We start from the raw sequence: 23,522 nt of genomic DNA on the forward strand, positions 1-23,522 counted from the left end.
CCTGCCAGCTATGGTGCTTCCTCCCTTGATCGTCTGCTCCATGCCTCGATTAACTTAACAATGAATTAAAGACATACTTGAAGTAAATACATTAGCATGATAATTTCTGCTATTTACTACTCTGTTTTGACAGGTACTTTGGTATTGATAAACATCACAATCACTTACAATTCTGCTGGGATTGATTAGCATCACAACTAGGCTATTTACAGTTCTGTGTTGATAAGTACCTTGATATTGATAGTTAAGGTGGATATTGAAATGTCAAAGTATCTTGACTTAATGCTTAAAGTCCTTCAGGCCTACTCAAAATTTGAAATAGATGAAGCCTTACTCGATTTTCACAACTGTCTTGAAAGAAATCACCTTATCTCGTTCAGTATCAAACTGAGGCCAAAATAATTCATTGGCTTAATTCCACCTCTACCCCCAGCCACATTTCAATCAGGTGGGACGCCTGATTCTTGCCAGAACGTATAATAAACTTTGCTTTGCTTCTAGAGATCTCTCCAGTCTTTTTTTATTAAATGGTTTCTGACCCAAACAATACCATTGATTATCATAAATTGAAAAATTTAAGATTAGTCATAGCAGATAAAAACTCAAAGCAACTAGAATATTAATATTTGGGGAGTATAGAGAACCAGTATTAAATGAGTTTATGAACAGCAAAAGTCAAGTCCAGGTATTACTTGAGACCTCTTCTCTGTTAGGGGGAGGGATTCAAATTATTGGCTCACCATCTTTTTAACAATGAATGATAAAGATATACTCTAGATAAATTAGGGATAATCTTGATGGAGAATGCATGCCACAGGAATAAGGCATTTAACTTAACAATGAATTAAAGACATACTTGAAGTAAATACATTAGCATGATAATTTCTGCTATTTACTACTCTGTTTTGACAGGTACTTTGGTATTGATAAACATCACAACCACTTACAATTCTGCTGGGATTGATTAGCATCACAACTAGGCTATTTACAATTTCTGTCTTGATAAGTACCTTGATATTGATAGTTAAGGTGGATATTGAAATGTCAAAGTATGGAATGTGCATTAACTCTGGAAAGTATATGATATCACCTAAAGGTAGCTAGTAATAATGTTACACTAGCTTGAAGAACACATAAACCCTAGCCTTCAGATTAATAAATAGAGATTACAAAGCATATTAACTGGAGCTGGACTTCAACAGATGGTGCCTTGAACAGGGACTTGAATGACCTGGGAGGAGAGTGCTTGATGCACTCAATGATTAAGGTAAGCAAGAGGTGAAAGTAATTTACCACCAGAAATAATTTATCACCAGGCAGGCACAAGGAATAAGATATGAGATATCACATGCAAAATATAAGTTACAAAATATTAGATATCAGATAAAACATATGAGGTATAGAATATAAGATAAAAGATGTGTCATATAAATTATGAGATATAAAAATATAAAATATAAGATAAAAATGTATAAAATTGATCCTTGCCCAGCTGATATCAATATAGTACACATATTAAATCAGAGTAGGGCAAAATCAATCAGGTGGTAGGAACAGAGGGACATTCTACACAAAAATCAGGCAAGGACCTAATGAGACTTTTGCTGACTTTATTAATCACTTAATGATGGCCATTCAGCCTTCAAGCAGCATGGGGAGGCAGCTTAAATTTTTTTGAAACAATTTGCCTTATAAAAATGATAATGCCAAGTGTAAAAAAGCATTACCTGGGGGAAAACCAAAAATGTCTTTAGCAGAAATGATTCAAAGGTGGTAGAATATTAGAATATGTGCTAAATCAGAACAAATCTCAATCTCAGAATTTTTCACTATAATTTAGACAATTGGCTCATATAAGAAAAAATTGTATGAGTCAAAAGATTGCATTTCATCCCAATTCAATAGATAAAACTTTGACTTTAAGTCCCAAATGCAGGAAGGGCAGATATTGGGTTTCTAAATGTCACTCTCAGAATGCTAGAAAAGGTAATCTGATGGAAAACCATTCCTAGGATCAGCTCCAGCTCAGCCAAACAATGGGAGCTGTACTTTCTCTTATTCCCACTCCAGCAGAGCCTACAAACACCACCTTAAATCCAACTTATTGACAATATAAGATTTAATGCATGATACCCTGGAAATACTGGTCTTAATTTGTCAATCTCTGTGTCACACCCAATTACTGATAATATGGAATATGTTCTCTCCCTACTGGAGTCTCGGATATACCTCCTACTGGTACACTAGCTCTCATTTTAGGATGCAGTTCACAGGCATTGCTAAGGTTTAAGGTGATGCCTGCAGTAGTAGATTCTGATTGGGGAAGGGGGGGGGAGGAGATATGTATTCTTTATTATGCCACTCTTCTCTACAATATTTAAAGGGGAGGGGAAGGGAGAGGATAGCACATTTATTAATAATACCTTATAAAAATAGGAAAGGAATAAAAATTATAATAAAATAAAAACTCAGAGTGGTGAAAATTTTGGAGGTATAGGAAAAGAGGTGTTCTGGATGCAATCTATTGCTGATTCTAGGCCAATTTTAAATAGAAATTAGAAGGGATAATTTAGTTACTTTAAATGAGTACCAAAAATTGTTGAGAGATATTAATTGGATAAAACTTTATTTGAATTTGAGAACACTTAAATTGACAAAATTTTATTCAAAATTTTAAAAGGGTATTCTAACCCTAATTCAAAAAAAGTCTGAGGATTAGCTGCAAGCAGTAGCATCTGTAAATATGCTACTAATAAACAGTTAACCTCTTTATATATATTCTACTTACTATTAAATATATTTTTTAACTTGAATATACACAGCAGAATGAGTTATATACAATCATTACTACATTGTATACTGCTCAGCAACCTCTTAATATTTTTTCAAATAGGAAATATGCTGTTTATGGTGGTTAATACATACTAGAGAAAACAACCCTAGCCTTGGACATCCTGCTAATTAGTTTGCATGATGTTAATAACTGAGTAATTGTTCTTATTTTTCAAATTTATGACCTTTGGCAAAGTTGAAACACTTCTTTCATGTCATTTTTGCTGTTTCTGTGCTTGTGTCTCTGCACAGAATGTCTGTGCCATATTTGTTCTGTGAGATAGATTTTGTTACTTGAAAAGATTTCTTAATTCCCACTTTAAAATGGAAAATAGCCTAACTCTTTCCTATGGATCCCAGTTGTGGCCAAACTGGAGGCTGCAGAAAATAAGCTAGCGAATCAAAATTATAGAGCTGAGAAAATAATAGCAGATTCTCAAGGTTTTGAGAGAAATTGATTAAGATATTTTGCAACTAGTTAAAACAACAATTAGGAAAATAGCAACTTTTTGCTAACCCCTCTTTGACTTCTATCTTGTCTGAAGTATACTTCTACTCCATTGGAAAAGCATCTCAAATAGGATTAAGGGATCCTCTCTACAATCCTGATCTCTCAGCTGCTATTAGTACAGGTCAGCAGGTGAACAAGTTTGAGATAACATCAAAGGAAAATTAGAAAACAAAAGTAGGAAAAGGAGATTTGTTGGATTATTCATTGCTAGAGTTCTAGCAGCTATAGCCATTGTTATTTCACTTGCTGTTTCAGTTACAGCTCTAACAGAATTTATTCAGACTGCCCAATTTGCAAATCAATTAGCAAAAAATATATATCACAAATTCTTAAAGAACAACTTAATATAATGAGTTAAAACAAGGATTAAAGTTAATGGAACAATCATTAATATGGTTAGGGGATCATGTAAACAATTTAGAAACTTGATCTCAACTAACTTGTAATTACAGATTCACTCATGTATATGGTAACTCCATATAGATGGGATAATGATACCACCAATATGACAGGGTTTCAAATAAGGAACAGAATAAATGGAGCTATACATAATTCCAACTTCACTTGGAATATATCTTGGCTCTTTAGCAAAAAAAAAAAAAAATGGCAAAAAGTAATGTTCCTGGAATTGTTCCAGATAGCAGACCAAACCAAATATTTGAATGTTTAAAAAAGATAAAATTCTGTAAATAATCTGACTTTTATGCTTTTGCATTTTGTTCTTCTTGTTATACTTGTACTCATTAGTTTAGCCTCTTGTGCTTTCTGGTATGTCTTTCAATCATTATCAACTATGGGAACTGAAATTCATAGACTTCATCTTTTGAATAAAAAAGGGGGAGATGTAGAGGGCCAGTACTGAACAAGTCCATGAACAGCAAGAGTTCAGTCCATGTATTACTTGAGACCTGCTGTCTATTAGGGCAAGTGATTCAAACCATTGGCTCACCATATCCCTAGCAATGAATTATAAAGACATACTTGATCAATTTAGGATAATCTTGACAGAGAATGAATGTGAAAGAGACAAGGCATTTTAACTCTACTATTTACCCCTTGACAATGAATTAATGACATTCTTGAGGTAAATGCATTAATGTGATAATTTCTGCTATTTACTACTCTGTTTTGACAAGTACTTTGGTATTAATAAACATCACAACTATTTACAATTCTGTTGGCATTGATAAACATTACAATTATGCTATTTATAAGTCTGTGTTGATAAGTATTTTGGTATTGATAGTTAAGGTGGATAATGAAATGTCAAAATATGGATTATGCATAAACCCTGGAAGATATATACCTGAAGGTAGCTAGTAATGATGTAACACTAGTTTAAAGCATATATAAAACCTGATCCTCAGATTAATAAATGGAGATTGCAAAGGATATCTTCTTCCTAGCCTCAGATATTCATTCACCCTCTTGGTAATCATTAGAGCTGGACTCCAACAAGGGACCAAACTCTTTAACTAAATTAAAATCACCTGATGCCATCTGCCGTCTTTTTCTGCCCTTCTTACTTCTTTAGCCTGTTTTATCTTCTTCTCCCACTTTTTTACCCTCTCCTATTCCTTTGTCTTCACCCCTGACTTTCCACTCTATCTTCTTTCCTCTTTAGTTCCTTGATCCTCTTTTGCTCCTTTGTTCTCACACCCATCTCTCTACTCTGCCTTGACAGTTCCTATCCTTGTTTATATATCTTTCTCTGCTGCCCCATGCAACCTTTTTGAGCTACCTCTCCTATTCTTGAGTATTTTCTACCTGTTTTAGCTCCTTCTTCACCACTCTTTCTTCTGCTTTCTGATCCTCCATTCTACTCATCCTGGTCTTGAGACTTGAAGACTTGAGACTCCCAAAATTATAAGGGAAGCTTACAGACATCCTCCCTCTTCAAGAAATTAATAGTCTTGATCATAGGGGCAATATCATTCTTCTTAGACAACATAATTTTTTCAAGCCTTCTCACCTCTGCACTCTATATTTGTTAAGGATGTAGCAGCTGTGATCACCCAATTTCAGACCATATTAGGGAATATAACTCATCAATATGGGGAAAATTTAGTGATTTAATGAATATCTTAATTTTCCCTTGGAGAAAGTTATTATAGTCAAAACAAAATGGTTGGTCGCTGCAAGTCGGTTAGCCTCCATTTAGCCTTTAAAGGACCCACATTAGAACTCCAATGTTCCTGAGAATTATAACAGATTACATCAAGCTAAGGAATCCTTTCAGAATATAGAGGCCTGTGTAATTAGACAAGAGGAAGGAAATAAATTCTAGGATACATTTTATGAAGAGGAAATCTTTAACAATTTTTATGACATTGCACAAAAATTCTAAGCAGTATGCTTTAAGCCCTATCAGTCCATGAAACATGTATGTAATTTGCACATTCTTTGTTAATCCCATAACACACAAAATATGGGAAAGTATTTCCTTAAGAGATTTCCTGGGTGGCATAGAATGAATGTAGAGCATGTTTGTGAAGAAAAAGAAAAGGAGTACAGGGAAAAGCAGGAGAAGGACAGACAGGAAAGTGAGAAGGAACTATCATTATCATTATAGGTAGCTTCAGTTCAAAACATTCTTATTCTTTTATATGCTGTTTCAAAGACCTAATTTTATATCCTAGTTACATCCTGTTTTCTTTTAATGCAAAAAAAAGCTGTGTCCCTCCTGTATTTTGGGTCCAAGGAAACCTAGTTCCAGTTTATTATAAAATTGATATGTATTTCTTGACAAATTTACATGCATAGAACCTTGAAATTTGGTTTCAAATTTCACCTATCACAGCAGTGATAGGAAGCTGATTTAGGATATACAACATGAATGATCCACATATAGAGTTGTCACAATATTTTGAAGAGATTCTGTTTCTCAGAGCTAAGGTAAGTTTGGCATTGTAATAATCCTTTGAGCTCTGGATGATATCACCCCCTGACAAAGAATTTTGCTTAGACTAGCACTAATTATTCACTTCGGGATTTAAGCTCTTCTTATTGCCCAAAGCCATCCATCACATGTTCACAATCCCTCCTCTGCAGAGTGGCTACTTCTCCCAAAAGACTTGAGACAATGTTTTTTTTTTTTCCATTGGATTTAAGAACATCAGTATTATCCTGAGAAATATTAACCATGAGAATTATCTTTAGATATGCTGTAGATTATGCTGTGGATCAACCCATTTCATGTACATAAAACAGCATCAATAGCATTAAGCCCTCTATCTATGAGGTAGGCATGTGCCTGCCTGAAGGTGTTGTTTTCCTCACTGAAATTAGTCACACTTCTATTTATGTCACACTGCTCCTGTCTCTAGTCCCATTCTGCTTGAGCTCTGGTCTCTCACAGGTTAGAGATTGCTTCTGGTACAGTTGAAAAGATCATAAAAAAAAAAAAATGAACTTGAACACATAAAAGTGTTAATAGGATCAAGTAAAATAATGTAAGTAAAATGCTTGGCCAACTTCAAAGTGCTATATTAACATTACATATAAAGGTTTTTAAAAAGTTTTTACCTTGATTGGTAATACCACAGAAAGCACTCACTAGGACGATCTACATATAAAAAGCGTTCTTCAGCTTCTGCTGTCTAGAAAGAGAGGAGAGATAGGATTGAAACATGTTCTGAATTTATTTTGCTTTATTTTTTTGCAAAGCAATTGGGATTAAGTGCCTTGCCCAGAGTCACACAGCTAGTAGGTGTTAAGTATCAGGGGGTAGATTAGAACTCAAGTCTTCCTGACTTCAGGGCTGGTACTCTATCCATTGCTCCATTTAGCTGCCCCCTGAATTTGAAAATAAAAACAATATTAGGAATGTAATCTTAATCCTTATTTTATGGATGGATAATATAAGTAATAGAAAAACCAGTTATTCATGTTAACCAAAACAGTCATAGTCAAATTCCAAAATGTAATTAAGAAATCTGGAAATTATAGTACCTACTTACTACAGTTTAATCATTGGCATGAAAAGTAATATCTTCATAAATAATAAATAAAAAATAGTTTGATGTTTACTATTCTCCTCTTTTCCATAAGACACCATTGAAGAGATGTGAAGGAACTGGAAAGAAGTAGGGGAAAAGATAAGCAAACCTTGGAAAGTAAAAAGGAAGAAGTAGTTCTAATCTGCTTGGAAACCAGGTCTCAGACTGCTTCTTTTAAAAAGCCATGTGACTTGAAGCAAGTTCTTTGTAATGTTCTATTTCCTCATTTGTCAAATAAGGGAGTTGAATTAAGTAACCTCTAAGGATCCCATATTATATTATTCAAGGTTAGCCTTCCTGACAGCAGGCTAAAAACCAGAACCAAAACCAAAACTGGAATCAAAGAAAAGAAGCAAGGGAAGCATATGTATTCAATTTTTAATACTACCTATCATTAGTTCTATGATTTCATCAATCTAGGCCTTCCTTCCAACCATATAGATCCCAATCCATCCACACCTCATCCTGTGCAATTTTTTCTTGCCCATGTTCTTCCATAGATTCTCCATAGAAGATTTGTCTGAAATTTCTACAAGGTCTTTTTCTGCCACTTTATTTTCTTTCATGGCCATAAAGATAAATATCTTCTAAAATGTATCTTAATGAAAGAAAGTTTCATCTTTGGAATTTAATAAAATTATGATAACAAGCTTGTCAAAGTAACAAAGAGATATATGCAATCTCTCTTTTCACTGGATGGATTTCTATGTAATTGTAGTGTGTGTGTGTGTGTGTGTGTGTGTGTGTGTGTTTACTAAGTGCATGAACTTCTTATCCATAGATGCAGGATCTCCTATGTGTTTGATCTGAAAAAAAATTCACAAATAAAAAAATATAAAATTATTACTATAAAACTAAATTATCTTTATTAGATAAACTTGAAGTTAGAGAGTAAGGAGAATCATGCTAAGGAAGAGGATGACAAAGAAACCAAGAATTTTTTCATTCTTTGTCAATGGTACCTTAGACATTGATGAATCACCAGTTTGGGGATTCAAAAATACTTCAAAACCCTTCATTCATATTAGCTAAATACTAAACAAACAAGAAATAGAAATAAAACAACACTCATGCCTAGTTGGTTTATTTCTTAGTCATGTAACTGTTCACTTACCCACTAAAAATCAAGAGTGCTAACTACAGATGGGAAAAAATTCTCAATGCTTACGTATATGTGGTTGGTACCTGAAATTAGATATATGTTCCAGTGGGTGCTCTTTTGTCTACCATGATTTATTAAACCAAAAACAGAAAAGAAAGAAAAAAGAAAAATACAAACAGGATTTAGAATTCTATAGCAGGAAGGCAGAGAAGATTCCCATTATTAATCTTGAGTGAATGAATACAAAATATTTCAGGACTTAATAGGGGCCAAGCAATGTGCTAAATGCTAGCGATTCAAGTAGAAAAACAATATAGTTTTTGCACTCAAAGAGATCATATTCAAAAAAAGGAGAACATCCGAATAGCACTTTAACTACAGGGCTTAGCCTTCCTTATATATAATGCTATTACTATCACAATGCTAATGTAGCTACCCACCCCACTGCCAAACTCCCAGTCCAGTCTTTGTATATCAATGAAATTGGCTGTGCTACAACCCAGGGAGCCTATTAATTTTTACATGATTCAAAAATACATAAAATAACTAAAATACTAAAGTACAAATACTTGTATAAATCTTGTATAAAAAATCTTGTATAAATTTTTTTAAAAATTCTTAGTATATGAGTATTGTCAGATGGAATTGAATCGGCCTTTAAACTTATGGGTGGCACAAAGAAGTCTAGAGATAGTATAATTAGGACACAACAGAATTTTAATTAATTTCATATTGACAAACACAATGCCTGCAGCCCACCTCTCATGTAGAGGGCTTAATGCTGCTAATGGTGAGACTGCTCAAAAAATATATTGTGTATATATTGTGTTATATATCCATAACATATTCATTCTTTTGTTTTTAGATAGTTCTCATTGTTAGCATTTCTTGGGACAATAAAGATGTTCTTAGATCTCATGAGAACAGGCACTGTCTCTAAAGCTTCTGAGGGTCATGGCCACCCTATGAGGCATAAAACCAGAGTTCTGGGAAGATAACAGGAGTGCAGTATCTGTCAGTGACAAGGAACAGGTATTGTGAGCATATAATGGATGGCCCTAAACAATAAGGGCAGCTAAATTCCTCAGTGAATGAACCTTTGGTGCCAGTTCAAGTAATACATATTGTCAGATAGTGATATCATCCAGAGTGCAAAGGATTGTTATTATGTCAAGCTCAGGGCACAGCCTGCTTGTTAGACCTTAGCACTAGGAAAGAGGATATATCCAATATTTTGCATTATAAAGAAATGCAAGTTCTCATATTTACATTACAACCAGTCTTATTTCCTTATAGATGAAATGCAATCATGCTAACATTGAAAAGTTATAATTATTCATGAGGAAGTCATTATAATGTTTAACAAGTAAAAACTATTAAGATTTTAAAAATCATAGTTAAAGTCAACTTACTTTACCATAAACTTTGGGTCTTATGATATGAACACCTTGAACTGAACAGATCATTATTGTGTTTTGTAAACTAAAATAAAAAGAAAATTTAAAAACTGTTAAAACACTTTCCTTAAATTTTTATATGAACATCTAATATTTATTGCAAATAAATGTGTGGACTTGACTAGATGATCACTAAGGTTCCCCCCTTTCAGCTCTAAATTGAAGAGCCTTTGCTTTTTAATTTTTTTCTTTTATTATTATGATGAAACTGACATATTGCAACAGAAAATGAACATTTCCCTATACAGGTATGAAAGTAAGAATCTCTACTACTTATAACTTGGGCTTTGCTTTGCTTTTTTAAATTATTTTTTAAATTTATCAAATAATGGAAGGGGAAAATACATATAATTTAACTAGGTCAGAGATAAAACTTTCTACTCTCAACCCAATCAATAAGATTTCATTAATAATTTCAATTCCATAAACTATAGAGAAAAGACCATGTGAACAAGACCACTATGCATCCTTTATAATTTTTTTCATTTGATTGCTGATAACTTAGCGTCTTCTTTTGAGATCTGCTTTTTCATGTCCTTTGAAGATTTATCTGTTAGATAATGGTGATTCTTATTTAAAAGAGAAATTTGCTAAAAATGTTTTCCTCTAGTTAATTATTCCCCTGCTGATTATAAATATGCTACTTTACATAAACTTTAAAATTTTATATAACCAAATTTATCTATATTACCTTATGTGATCCTTTCTATCCTTTTCCTGGTCAATAATTGTTCCTTCATTAGTAATTATGAAAGCTATCTTTCATTGATTGCCTAAAGTGTTTATGATATGAACTTTTATATTTATAACATGAATTCATTTTGAGCTTATTATGATATCCAATGTAAAGTATTCCTCTAAACTTAATTTCTACTAGACTGTTAAATTTTTTAGTAGTTTTTCTTAAACTGATTCCAGAAGTTGTAATTCTTTGGTTTATACTGAGTACTATATTCAATTGTTTCTGGGTCATATATTCTTAATGTGTCCCACTGGACAAGTTTTCTATTAATTAATTAGACCAGTATATCCTCAATTTGGTACTACTAGACTCGTAGCAGTTTTGAGATCTAGTCTTGCTAGATTCCCATTATTTTCATTTTTCATTATTATTTTCTATAAGATTACTGACATTTTGTTCCATCAGATATATAGTGCTTTTTTTTCTAGTTCTGTAAGATAACACTTGAATCATTTAATTGGTATGAAATACCTGAGTCTATAAATTAATTTGAATACTATTATCCTTTTTGTTATGTTGTTATAGACCAACCACAAGCAATTAATATTTTAGCAGTTATTAAGGTCTGCTTTTATATTTGTGAAGAGTGTTTTGTGTCTCTATTTTTGTCTTTGTTTCAGTAGCTAGAATCCCAGATTCTTTTATAAAATGCTCTTTTGAATGAGCATTTCCTCCCTTCTAGTTAGATTTGTTGTTAATATATAGTATGATGATTTTTACAGATTTCAACCGATGCTCCTACTGTGGTTAAACTGTTATTTTTTATTTGACTCTCTAGGGATCCTTACTGTGAGTTTCAAAAAGTGATCACTTTGTTTTTTGCCTATGCTAATTCGCTCTCTTTCTTTTTCATGTCTATATTACTAGATCAAGAATTTTTAGAATTATAAGAAATAACAATGATGATAAAGGACAATTTTGCTTTACCCTTGATCTTATTGAAAAGTCCTTTTATTTTTACTCTTTTAACATTTTCAAAACATATGCATTTTTTCCAAAAGTTTTCTTCTGCATCTTGATATAATTGTGTGATTTTTATTGTCATTCTTATGAATATGTTCTTCTATGTTGATAATTTTCTAATATCAAGCTATTTCTGCATTCCTGATATAACTATAACCTGATTGTAGTGTAGAATCTTTTAAAAAAATAAGTTGTCACAGAATTGTGATGGTATTTTAGTTAATATTTTTGTTCTGATATTAGAGATGTTAGCCTCTTTCTTCTTTATCTGGTTTATCTCCTCTTAATTTAGTTACCTCTGTCTTGAGGTAATTTGATAGGATACCTTCTTTCCTAATTTTACAAATAATTTATGTAACATTGAATGTTTCATAGAATTCATTAGTAAAACTACTTGCCCATGGAATTCCCCTCTCCCCCCCTTAGGAATCCCATCTTTTTTTGTTGTTGTTCAATTTGTTTTCTGAAATATTTGTCAGTTGTATTGGCACAAGAGTTATTCTTCATTTGTTGTATATTCTATTTTTTTCATTTTTTTAATGCTAGAAACTCAGTTTTCCTCTTTCTTTTATTTTATTTGTTTTTGCAGAGGCAGTTAAGTGGGTTGCCCAAGGTCACACAGCTAGGAAGTGTTAAGTGTCTAAGACTAGATTTGAACCCAGGTCCTCCTGACTTCAGGGCTCATGCTCTATCCACTACACCATCTAGCTGCTCCTTTCCTTATTCTTTTAAAAATCATATTAGCTGGGATTTATTTTGCTGGTTTTTTTCTTTCTAAAAACCACATCCTAATTTTATTAATCTGATAGGTTTTGTTGTATTTTATTTTATTTTTTCTCTATTTTTTTCATAATTTATATTTTTTGTTTTGATGAAGATTTTAATCTGTTGACTTTCTAATTTTTTAGTTCACCATTTTGTTAATTTGTTCTTTAGATCATTTGTTGACAAAATTACTTTACATATATCACTCTTATTTGATCTTTATAACAACCCTGGCATTAGTATGGCTGAATCTCTGCTTTCCTACTTTAAAAGTAATCTTTGTATCACAGTTCTCAGAAGTTCCCTTCAAATCTTGGCAACCCCACTGGAAAATAAATCTTAAGGTTCATTAAATACAAGTATATGCAATATATATATGTATATACATATATACATAATCAGTTTTTATTATAAAAATTCTTACGTTCGATTTTTAACAGAACAAACTCCTGGGATGTCCCATTCTATAAAATCTGGTCCTTCATATTCTAAATGGATCTAAAGAAATATAAAATTGAAAGTAATGTTTATAAAACAATTTTAAAGACTTTCCTTATTTTTAAGAATCTAAATCCAGGTTAGTCTTTTCCTTCTCTATCTCTTAGATGTCTTACAAGAGTTGGGTATAAAAAAGTGGTACTCAGATGAGAGTTTGTAACATCAAATATTAATTCTAGAGTCATCAGCATAAAAGCAACAGTTGAAGAAATGAGGATGCATGATTCTCCTAAGAAATTAATTGAAGCTTGAGTATAATAGGGGGCCCATATTCATATTTAGAAAAGAGTGTAGAGGGCTGGAACTCTGAAAAGGTATACTTGAATCAAGGACAGCAGAGGACCTATTCATTGTGAGATAATGGTTCTCTAAACATATACTTAATGTGATATGGTGATGTAATGGTTGCACATGCTCAGTTGTTGTAATTATGTAATCATACTGAAATATTTAAGGGCCGGAAGGACTGGGACTCTCAGCCACAGACACAGAAGAGTCTCAGACACAGACACAGAAGAGTCTCAGATAGAGACACAGAGAAGATTTGGGACTTCCATTTTTGACCAGCCTTGTGGTGGCTCTCCTGCCTTCATTACCTCTCCTGCTAAGACCAAGGCCCATTCAGAGATCCTCCAGAAAGCTAGCCCGGAGGATCTCTGAATGGGCCTTGGTCTTAGCGAGAAAATCATTACAAGAATGGTCAGGGATAGAATCTGGAGTCTGGAATCTGAGCTTGAACTCGAGCATATCACTCTCATTCTGTCTGTTTCCAGTCCTCTCAGCACTTAAATACCTTAGTACAATTACATCACTACAACACACTGAGCATATGCCAACTATAGAACCATTACATCACCATACTAAGTATATGTGAACTAGAGAACCATTAACTCATCAATCACACTGAATAAATACCCTGCTTTAAGTATCTTTGTTTCAAGTATACTTTTCTCAGAGATTCCTAATATCTGCAGTCCTCCTCAAAGGAGGATCTCAATGTGCAAATAAGGTAGAGAAGAGACAGCCAAGAAGCTAGTAGAACATCCAGGCAAGTGGAGTGTTGAGGAATCAAAGAATATAAGAGTTTCAAGAAATAAAGGATCATCAGCAGTGTTGAGTACAGGAGAAGTTGAAGAAGATTAAAATTGAGAAAAAATTACTAAATTTGTCTAAGAAAGGGGCCATTGGTGGTCTTAGAACTATTTCATTGTGAGAAGAGGGGGGAAAACCCACATTATAGAGAGAAAGGAAAAAATGGATTATGATTGAGGCTATTCTCTTATAGGCATAGCTGAATCATGAGAGGCATATCAGACTACCTATGATGTTGCTAGCAAATTATAGCTATCCAGAAAAATAACTATATTTCTATGTCATGTTACCTCCCCAATCTGATAGACATAGCATGTGAACTAAACCCTGAAATCGTACCACTGGTTCTCTAATTTCTACCATCAGCATGATTGAACTACCTTGTAAATCACAGAATTTTGCCTAATCATCAAGACAGAATATGTCTTTCTGTACAAATTATGCTTTCTACCCCTGGATTTTTCTTCCCCTTTGTTTACCTCATGCCTCCATTTTTTCACTTGATAAAGTAGAGGGTTAGACTCGGTGGCCTGAAAAGACCTCTTTCAATTCCAAATCTATGGTGTTATCATGTGTTGCCATTATCTCAAATGCAATGTATTTAACACTGAATTCATTATTTCTGTAATCCCCATATGCCTTCTTTTGAAAACAATTCATCTCACTAGTCTTCTCTTATTCCATCCATAATGTAATAAACCCTTTGTATCCCTAGATGGTTGCACAAAATATTTGGGTTGGTCTTTGTTTACTCTGTAAGAATGAGGAGTAACCTCATCTTTTTTTCTGTCTTAGTCAAACCAAGTTACATGGATTCTTCTGTTTTGAAATTTCTTTTGGATTTGTCCTTTCTTCATTTCTACTTCCAAAACCTTTAGTTCATATTCTTATTACACACATCTGTGAATTTCTATGATCCCTTTCCATTTAGGTTTTTTCCAGACCATGTTACATATCCTTCAATCAGTCCTGTATCACACTTCATGGACCAAAATGACTATGAAGAAATAAACTATAATTTGAGTTAAATATGATAATTTGAAAAATTGATTGTGATACTATAGCACCAAAGGTGATTGCTCTATTGGATAAAACTGACATTACAGAATATATAAATGTGATTCGTGCTATTGAGTTTTAAATGAGCATGTTCTTTTGCTTTTCTTTGAAAGGAAATATAGCCTCTAAAAATGGACTCTTCCCTACTCCACGGTCCTTTGTGTCCTGTATGCAGATCTTTTGATTCTGCTATCTCCTATGTCTCATGCCTGAAATGTCCTATCTTTTATATCTACTTCTGAATTTCCCTTCTATCCTTCAAGACTTACCTCCTTCAGAAGACGTTTCTAGTCCTCCTAGCTATGAATAACTTCCCCTTTCTGATTACCTTTCATAGACTTCATTATTCCTAAGATGTATCCTCTGTTAGCATATATTTGGAGACAGAATATATATACATATATAAAATCTTTTGGTATCCCTAGTACTTAACATAATACCCAACACAAAATAAACACTTAATAAATGGTTGACTGACTGCAGAAAATAGTTGGAAAGAAATGGGGTCAAATAACGCCCTTTAAATATACAGACTGTACTGAATATACAAACCTGGGCAATTCACTTGAACTCTTAGGCAATTCTCGAAGTCTCTTAAGTTGTATAGTAGCACAGTGCATGGCCAAAGTAGGTGATTAAAAATGTTTTTTGACTGATAGTTATTGGTCTGTACTGTTAGAGGAAGTTTCTTGAATAGGAGTGCCATATATTAATGGAAAAAATTAGGTAAAAACAAAGAAACAACAACCACCACAAAATTCCAGGACTATTGGATATAAACATAATCACAATGATGTTACAGAACAGATTATAGGTACATACACACAAACGTGCATTAATTCACATAAAATATTATATGTCCACTATGACTTTAGAGTCAATTTTATATAGCAAAAATATCACATAAAGTTGCAAGTTTTAGACAGTTGTTGTTCAGTCATGTCTGACTGTTTGTGACTCCATCTGGAAGTGTTCACTTTTGATGATCACAGATTAGGAAAGGCATTAATAAGCTTGAGAGCATTCAAAAGAAGGAAAATGGTATAGTGAAATACCCAAAATCTATGCCATATAAGGATCATTTGAATGAAATTAAAGTATTAAGCTTAGAAAAGAGAAACTGTGTCTGTGGGGAGCATGATTGATTTTCTCAAGAACTTGAATAGATGTTATATAGAAGGGCAATTAGATTAGTTCTGTTTGGCTTTAGAGGCCTCTGAATCTTCTATTTGCTGGTTTCTCAAAAATCTGTTCTTGCCATCTGTTGAACTATTATCTGAGACTAGGGGACCCTTCTTCATAAAAGGGACAATTACTTCTCTTATGAGACTGACCTGCTTAAGATGTCTGGAAGGAAGCTCATTCAGTCTCAGCTTTTATGTTAGGATGGGGCCAAAAACTGTACTTATCCATTATAATTGGAACCCCTCAGGCAAATTTTTCCCTCCAACCTCTTCTATTCCCTTTAAGTAGTTTCCAGGGTCACATAATAAGTTAAAGCAAATAAATTCCTTTCAACTTCTATCATTCCATTAGCAATAGGGCCAAAGTCATCGTATTACCTTGTAGTTTCAAAGAAGGCATTTAGCTATCATGGAAAGGATATAGTCAGAGGGAGGTCAACAAATTGAGGAAAATATCCTGTAAGTTCATGCCATCCAAAGAAATAAAAGCATGTTTCAAAATATCAATATATAAGATAAGATACACTCTGGAATTTGTTTAGGGCCTTTTAGGCCTCTACTGAGCCAGTGTACATTATATAATGATTGTACACATGCACAGATTCTTTTTTGCTTAATAGTAAGGACCTATGAACATTGTCTTTTGGTATATTCTATCAAAACTAAGGCAAACATCACAGATTCTCCTAGACCAAAGTTTATTAAATTGTGAGTCATGACCTCATCATATAACTGAAGGGAGAGGTCATGAAATTATGCTGTATCATCAGTAAATGTTATTTTTCTAACTATTTTATGTACCTATATAGCTAGGTCAGATAAAAATTTCTCTGGCCAAAAGGGGTCATGAATAGAAAACATTTAAGAAACCTTGCCATAGAAAACTTGCTTCATTATGTTTTGACTATGCCCACATATAAGTAACTATGTCTACCTGGAAAAGGGAACAGTAAATGAAGTTTTGTGATTAAGAAATTTCTGGATATGGAGCCAAGATGGAGGAAAGAACACATGTTTCTTTTTGACCTTCTCTCACAACCCTCAAACTAATTCACAAATCCGGCCTTTAAATTAGTTCTGGATGGCAGACTCCATGAATATTGGGAGTGCAACAAATTACCAGCAGAAAATAATTTCAAAGATCACCAGAAAAGGTCTAGTTTCAATCCAGCTTAGAGGGAGGTGGTCCAAGTGCAAGCAGGCCTAGTATGACATTGCAAACCTGGGGTGGTGGGAGCTCAGCACAATGGAGAATCTGCGGGGAGGAATCTACAGCAGTATTGGCTACTCTGCTCTGGCTGCAAGAATACTTAGAAAACACAAATACAAAAAATAGTGAATCCCAAAATGCCAGAATCTCAAGGGATCTGGCCATACCTACCCAGGATCAGGGGTGAATAAGCATGGACCCAGCATAGCCACAGCCTCCCACTGGTTGTAGAGGAAGCTTGGAAAACCTACCCTGCCCTAAAAGCAGACTTTAACTTTTTTTTTTCTTTTTTTTAACAAATGAGTAAAAAAGCAAAGAGAACTCTCACCATAGACAGTTTTTATGGTGAAAGAGAAGAAGAGATTTCAAACCCTGAGGAGACTAAAAGCAGATCATCCCCAGATGAAACCCCAAAGGGTAATATAACCTGGTCCTGATCACACAAGGCTCTCCTAGAAGAAATTTAAAAGCATTTTAAAGGGGAGCTGGAAGAAAAATGGGGAAAGGAAATGAAAATTTTACAAGAGGGTTTGGAAAAGGCATATAGCTCATTAAAATTTAGAAACTCCCAGAAAAACAGAATTTGTGAAATGGAAAAAGAAAATAACTTCTTAAAAAACAGAATTTGTGGGTGGCCTAGCTGTATCTGATCTAAAACTATATTATAAAGCAGCAGTCACCAAAACCATTTGGTATTAGCTAAGAAATAGATTAGTTGATCAGTGGAATAGGTTAGGTTCACAAAACAAAATAATCAACTATAGTAATTTTGTGTTTGACAAACACAACGATCCTAACTTTTGGGATAAGAATTCATTATTTGATAAAAACTGCTGGGATAACTGGAAATTAGTATGGCAGAAATTAGGCATGGACCCACACTTAACACTGTATACCAAGATAAGATCAAAATGGGTCCATAACCTAGGCATAAAGAATGAGATTATAAATAAATTAGAGGAACATAGGATAGTTTATCTCTCAGACTTGTGGAGGAGAAAGAAATTTGTGACCAAAGATAAACTAGAGACTATTACCAATCACAAAATAGAAAATTTTGATTATATCAAATTAAAAAGCCTTTGTACAAACAAAACTAATGCAAACAAGATTAGAAGGGAAGCAACAAACTGGGAAAACATCTTCACAGTTAAAGGTTCTGATTAAGGCCTCATTTCCAAAATATATAGAGAACTGATTCAAATTTATAAGAAATCAAGCCATTCTCCAATTGATAAATGGTCAAAGGATATGAACAGACAATTTTCAGACTGATGAAATTGAAACTATCTCCACTCATATGAAAGAGTGTTCCAAATCACTATTGATCAGAGAAATGCAAATTAAGACAACTCTGAGATACCACTACACACTTGTCAGATTGGCTAAGATGACAGGAAAAAATAATGATGAATGTTGGAGGGGATGCGGGAAAACTGGGACACTGATGCATTGTTGGTGGAACTGTGAACAAATCCAACCATTCTGGAGAGCAATCTGGAATTATGCCCAAAAAGTTATCAAACTGTGCATACCATTTGATCCAGCAATGTTTCTATTGGGCTTATATCCCAAAGAAATACTAAAGAAGGGAAAGGGACCTGTATGTGCCAGAATGTTTGTAGCAGCCCTGTTTGTAGTGGCTAGAAACTGGAAATTGAATGGATGCCCATCAATTGGAGAATGGCTGGGTAAATTGTGGTATATGAATGTTATGGAATATTATTGTTCTGTAAGAAATGACCAGCAGGATGAATACCGAGAGGCTTGGAGAGACTTACATGAACTGATGCTAAGTGAAATGAGCAGAACCAGGAGATCACTTTACACTTCGACAACGATTTTGTATAAGGATGTATTCTGATGGAAGTGGATTTCTTTGACAAAGACTCAGTTTCAATTGATAAATGATGGACAGAAGCAGCTACACCCAAAGAAAGAACACTGGGAAACGAATGTGAACTATTTGCATTTTTGTTTTTCTTTCTGAGTTGTTTTTACCTTCTGAATCCAATTCTCCCTGTGCAACAAGAGAACTGTTCAATTCTGCATACATATATTGTATCTATACTGTGACATATGTAACTTGTATAGGACTGCTTGCCATCTGGGGGAGGGGATGGAGGGAGGGAGAGGAAAAATCAGAACAGAAGCGAGTGCAAGGGATAATGTTGTAAAAAATTTCCCTGGCATGGGTTCTATCAATAAAAAGTTATTAAAAAAAAAAAAGTCTAGGAGCCAGCTCATAACAGCTTGTTAGTACCAATTGTTAAATTTTCATTATGAACATTTCTATCTCAAACATTGGCAAACCTTACAAATCAGGACTTGATTTATTATTTTGTTGATTTTCCAGACTTAAATAACATAGATTTAAACAAATGTGTCTTGCAAAAAAAAGAGAATTTGTGAAATGGAAAATAAAATCCATAGAACAAAATAATTGATTTAAAAACTCAATTGGACAAATATAAAAATAAGTAAAAAAAAATTAAGAAAATTAAATTAAGAAAATAATTCACTAAAACTCAGAACTGAAGAAATGGAAATGAATGACGAATTAGACATCAAGAATCAATCAAAACCAAAAAAAAAAAAAAAAAGAAAAAATAGAAAAAAATGTAAAATATGTACTTGGGAAAACAACTGACCTGTAAAATAGATCTAGGAGAGATACTCTAAGGATTATTGGACTTCCAGAAAACATGATAAAAAAAAAGAGCTTTGACACTATTTTTCAGGAAATCATCAAAGAGAACTGCCCAGATGTCATAGAATCAGAAGGTAAAATAGCCACTGAAAGAATTGAAATTGAATGCCAATTGAAAGAAAGATGGACATTCAATAAAACAGGTGAATTTATTCCTGATGAAAAGACCAGAGCTAACCAGAAAATTTGACCTCCAAATATAGAACTCAAGAGAAGCATAAAAAGGCAAAAAGAAAAGAACTCTTGAGAACTGTATCTCTGTTACAGGTATACATAGAGAGTGCATGTATAATTTAATTTTACTATTACAATATAAAAAAGAAACTAGAGGTGGAAAGGGGATTTTACTAGAAAGGGGGAAAGTGAGGTAAAATATGGGAAATTACATTTCAGGAAAAGCAAAGAAAACCTACTATGATTGAGGGAAAGAAGGGAAGGGGATGAACATTGTGTGAATCTTACTCATCAGATTTGGCTCAAAGAGAAAATATTAGACATATTTGGTTCCACTAAGAAGCATCTCTCACCTTATAGAAAAGTGAAAGGGAAAAGGGAAGGGGCAGTCTAAATAGAAGAGAAAACAGAAATAATAGGGGAAAATATAAGAAAGGGGGAGGGACTCTAAAGAGGAAGAGCTGATTGAAGCAAGTGATGCTCATAAGTAAAATACAAGGGAGCAGGGAAAGAGGAAAAGGAAAGAGAAAAGTATAATTTTGGGGTTAATAAGATGGCAGGAAATATAGAATTAGTAGTTTTAACCATAATTGTGAATGGGGTGAACTCTCTCTTAAAGCAGAAATGGATAGCAGACTGGACTAAAAAGCCAGAATCCTACAATATGTTGTTTATTAGAAACACATTAAAGCAGAGTGATACATACAGAATAAAGCTAAAAGGCTGGAACAGAATCTTTTATGCTTCAAGTGAAGTATAAAAAAAAAAAAAAAGCAGGAGTAGCCATCCTGATCTCAGATCAAGCAAAAGCAAAAATTGATCTAATTAAAAGAGATAAGGAAGGAAACTATATCTTGCTAAAGGGTACCATAGATAATGAAGCAATATCAATACTAAACATATATGTACCAAGTGGTATGGCATCTAAATTTCTAAAGGAGAAGTTAAGAGAGCTGCAAGAAGAAATAGCAAAACTATACTAGTGGGGGAGCTCAACCTTGCACTCTCAGAACTAGATAACTCAAACCACAAAATAAGAAAGAAGTTAAAGAAGTAAATAGAATACTAGAAAAATTAGGTATGATAGATCTTTAGAGAAAATTGAATGGAGACAGAAAGGAGTACATTTTCTTCTTGGCAGTTTATGGAACTTATATAAAAACTGACCATATTTTAGGACATAAAGATCTCAAAATCAAATGCAGAAAAACAGAAATAGTAAATGCATTTTTTTTCAGATCACAATGCAATAAAAATTACATTCAATAAAAGGCCAAGGGAAAATAGACCATAAAGTAATTGGAAACTAAATAATCTCATCCTAAAGAATGAATGGGTGAAACAGCAAATCATAGACACACTCAATTTCATCCAAGAGAATAACAATAATGAGGCAACATAATAAAATTTGTAGGATGCAGCCAAAGCAGTAACAAGGGGAAATTTTATATCTCTAGATGCTTACTTGCATAAAATAGAGAAAGAGAAGATCAATGAATTGGGCTTGCAACTAAAAAAAAAAAACTAAAAAAAAGAACAAATTAAAAACCTCCAATCCAATACCAAACTTGAAATTCTAAAAATAAAAGGAGAGATTGATAAAATTGAAACCAAAAAAAAAAAAACTATTGAATTAATAAATAAAACTAAAAGTTGGTTTTATGAAACCTTTAGTTAGTTTGATTAGAAAAAGGAAAGAGGAAAATCAAATTTTTAGTCTCAAAAATGAAAAGGGAGAACTATCCTCCAATAAAGAGGAAATTAGAACAATAATTAGTATTTACTTTGCCCAACTTTACGCCAATAAATTTGACAACTTAAGTGAAATAGAGGGATATCTACAAACATATAGATTGTTCAGATTAACAGAAGAGGAAATAAATTACTTAAATAGTCCCATTTTAGAAAAAGAAATAGAACAAGATATTAATCAGCTCCCTAAGAAAAAATCCCCAAGACCAGATAAATTTACATGTGAATTCTGCCAAACATTTAAAGAACGATTAACTTCAATACTATATAAACTATTTTTAAAAAATAGGGAATGAAGGACTCCTACCAAATTCCTTTTATGACATAGACATAAACCAGGTAGGATGAAAACAGAGAGAGAAAATTATAGACCAATCTCCCTAATTAATACTGATGCAAATCTTAAATAAAAGCAAAGAGATTACAAAAAAATCATCCCCAGGATAATACACCAAGACCAAGTAAGATTTATATCAGGAATGCAGGGCTGGTCCAATATTAGGAAAACTATAAGCATAATTGACTATATCAATAACCAAATTAACAAAAACCATATGATTATCTCAGTAGATGTAGAAAAAGCATTTGATAAAATCCAGCACCCATTTCTATTAAAAACACTAGAAAGTATACGAATAAATGGACTTTTCAGTCAGTCCATCATTTGTTTAAAACCATCAGCAAGCATCATATGTAATGGGGATACACTGGAACCATTCCTAATAATATCAGGGGTGAAACAAGATTGCCCACTATCACCATTACTATTCAATATTGTATTGGAAATGCTAGCCTTGGCAATAAGAGAAGAAAAAGAGATTAAAGGAATTAGAGTAGATAACAAGAAAACCAAATTATCACTCTTTGCAGATATATGATGGTATACTTAGAGAACCCCAGAGAATCTACTAAAAAGCTATTAGAACTAATCCACAATGTTAGCAAAATTGCAGGATACAAAATAAATTCTCATAACTTATTAGCATTTTTATACATCACTAACAAAATCCAATAGCAAGAGATATAAAGAGAAATTCCATTTAAAATAACTGTCGATAGGATAAAATATTTGGGAATCTATCTGCTAAGGGGAAGTCAGGAACTATATGAGTAAAACTACTAAAAACTTTCCACACAAATAAAGTCAGATCTAAACAATTGGAAAAATACCAGGTGCTCTTGGATAGGTTGAGTGAATATAATAAAGATTGACAATTCTACTTAAACTAATCTATTTATTTAGTGCTATATCAATCAAACTCCCAAGAAACTATTTTACTGACCTAGAAAAAAATAATAAAATTCATCTGGAAGAATAAAAGGTCAAGAATTTCAAGGGAAAAAAAAGCAAATGAAGGTGGCCTAGCTATTCCAGATCTAAAATTATATTATAAAGCAACAGTCATCAAAACCATTTGTTATTGGTTAAGAAATATAGAAGTTGATCAGTGGAATAGGTTAGGTTCACAGGAC

At 33.2% G+C, this 23,522-nt stretch overlaps 1 protein-coding gene across 1 annotated transcript in view; it reads right to left on the bottom strand.

Moving 5' to 3' along the window:
* Positions 1–23,522, bottom strand: part of CATSPERE (catsper channel auxiliary subunit epsilon) — a 202,841-nt gene that overhangs the window by 154,277 nt on the left and 25,042 nt on the right. Inside the window, 3 exon segments of the mRNA XM_051996564.1 lie at positions 6,869–6,942; positions 9,856–9,925; positions 12,795–12,868. Of these exon segments, the coding sequence (XP_051852524.1) occupies positions 6,869–6,942; positions 9,856–9,925; positions 12,795–12,868 (218 nt within the window).

The sequence above is a fragment of the Antechinus flavipes genome, chromosome 4 (assembly GCF_016432865.1).
Source record: "Antechinus flavipes isolate AdamAnt ecotype Samford, QLD, Australia chromosome 4, AdamAnt_v2, whole genome shotgun sequence".
In the NCBI taxonomy this organism is placed as follows: Eukaryota; Metazoa; Chordata; class Mammalia; order Dasyuromorphia; family Dasyuridae; genus Antechinus; species Antechinus flavipes.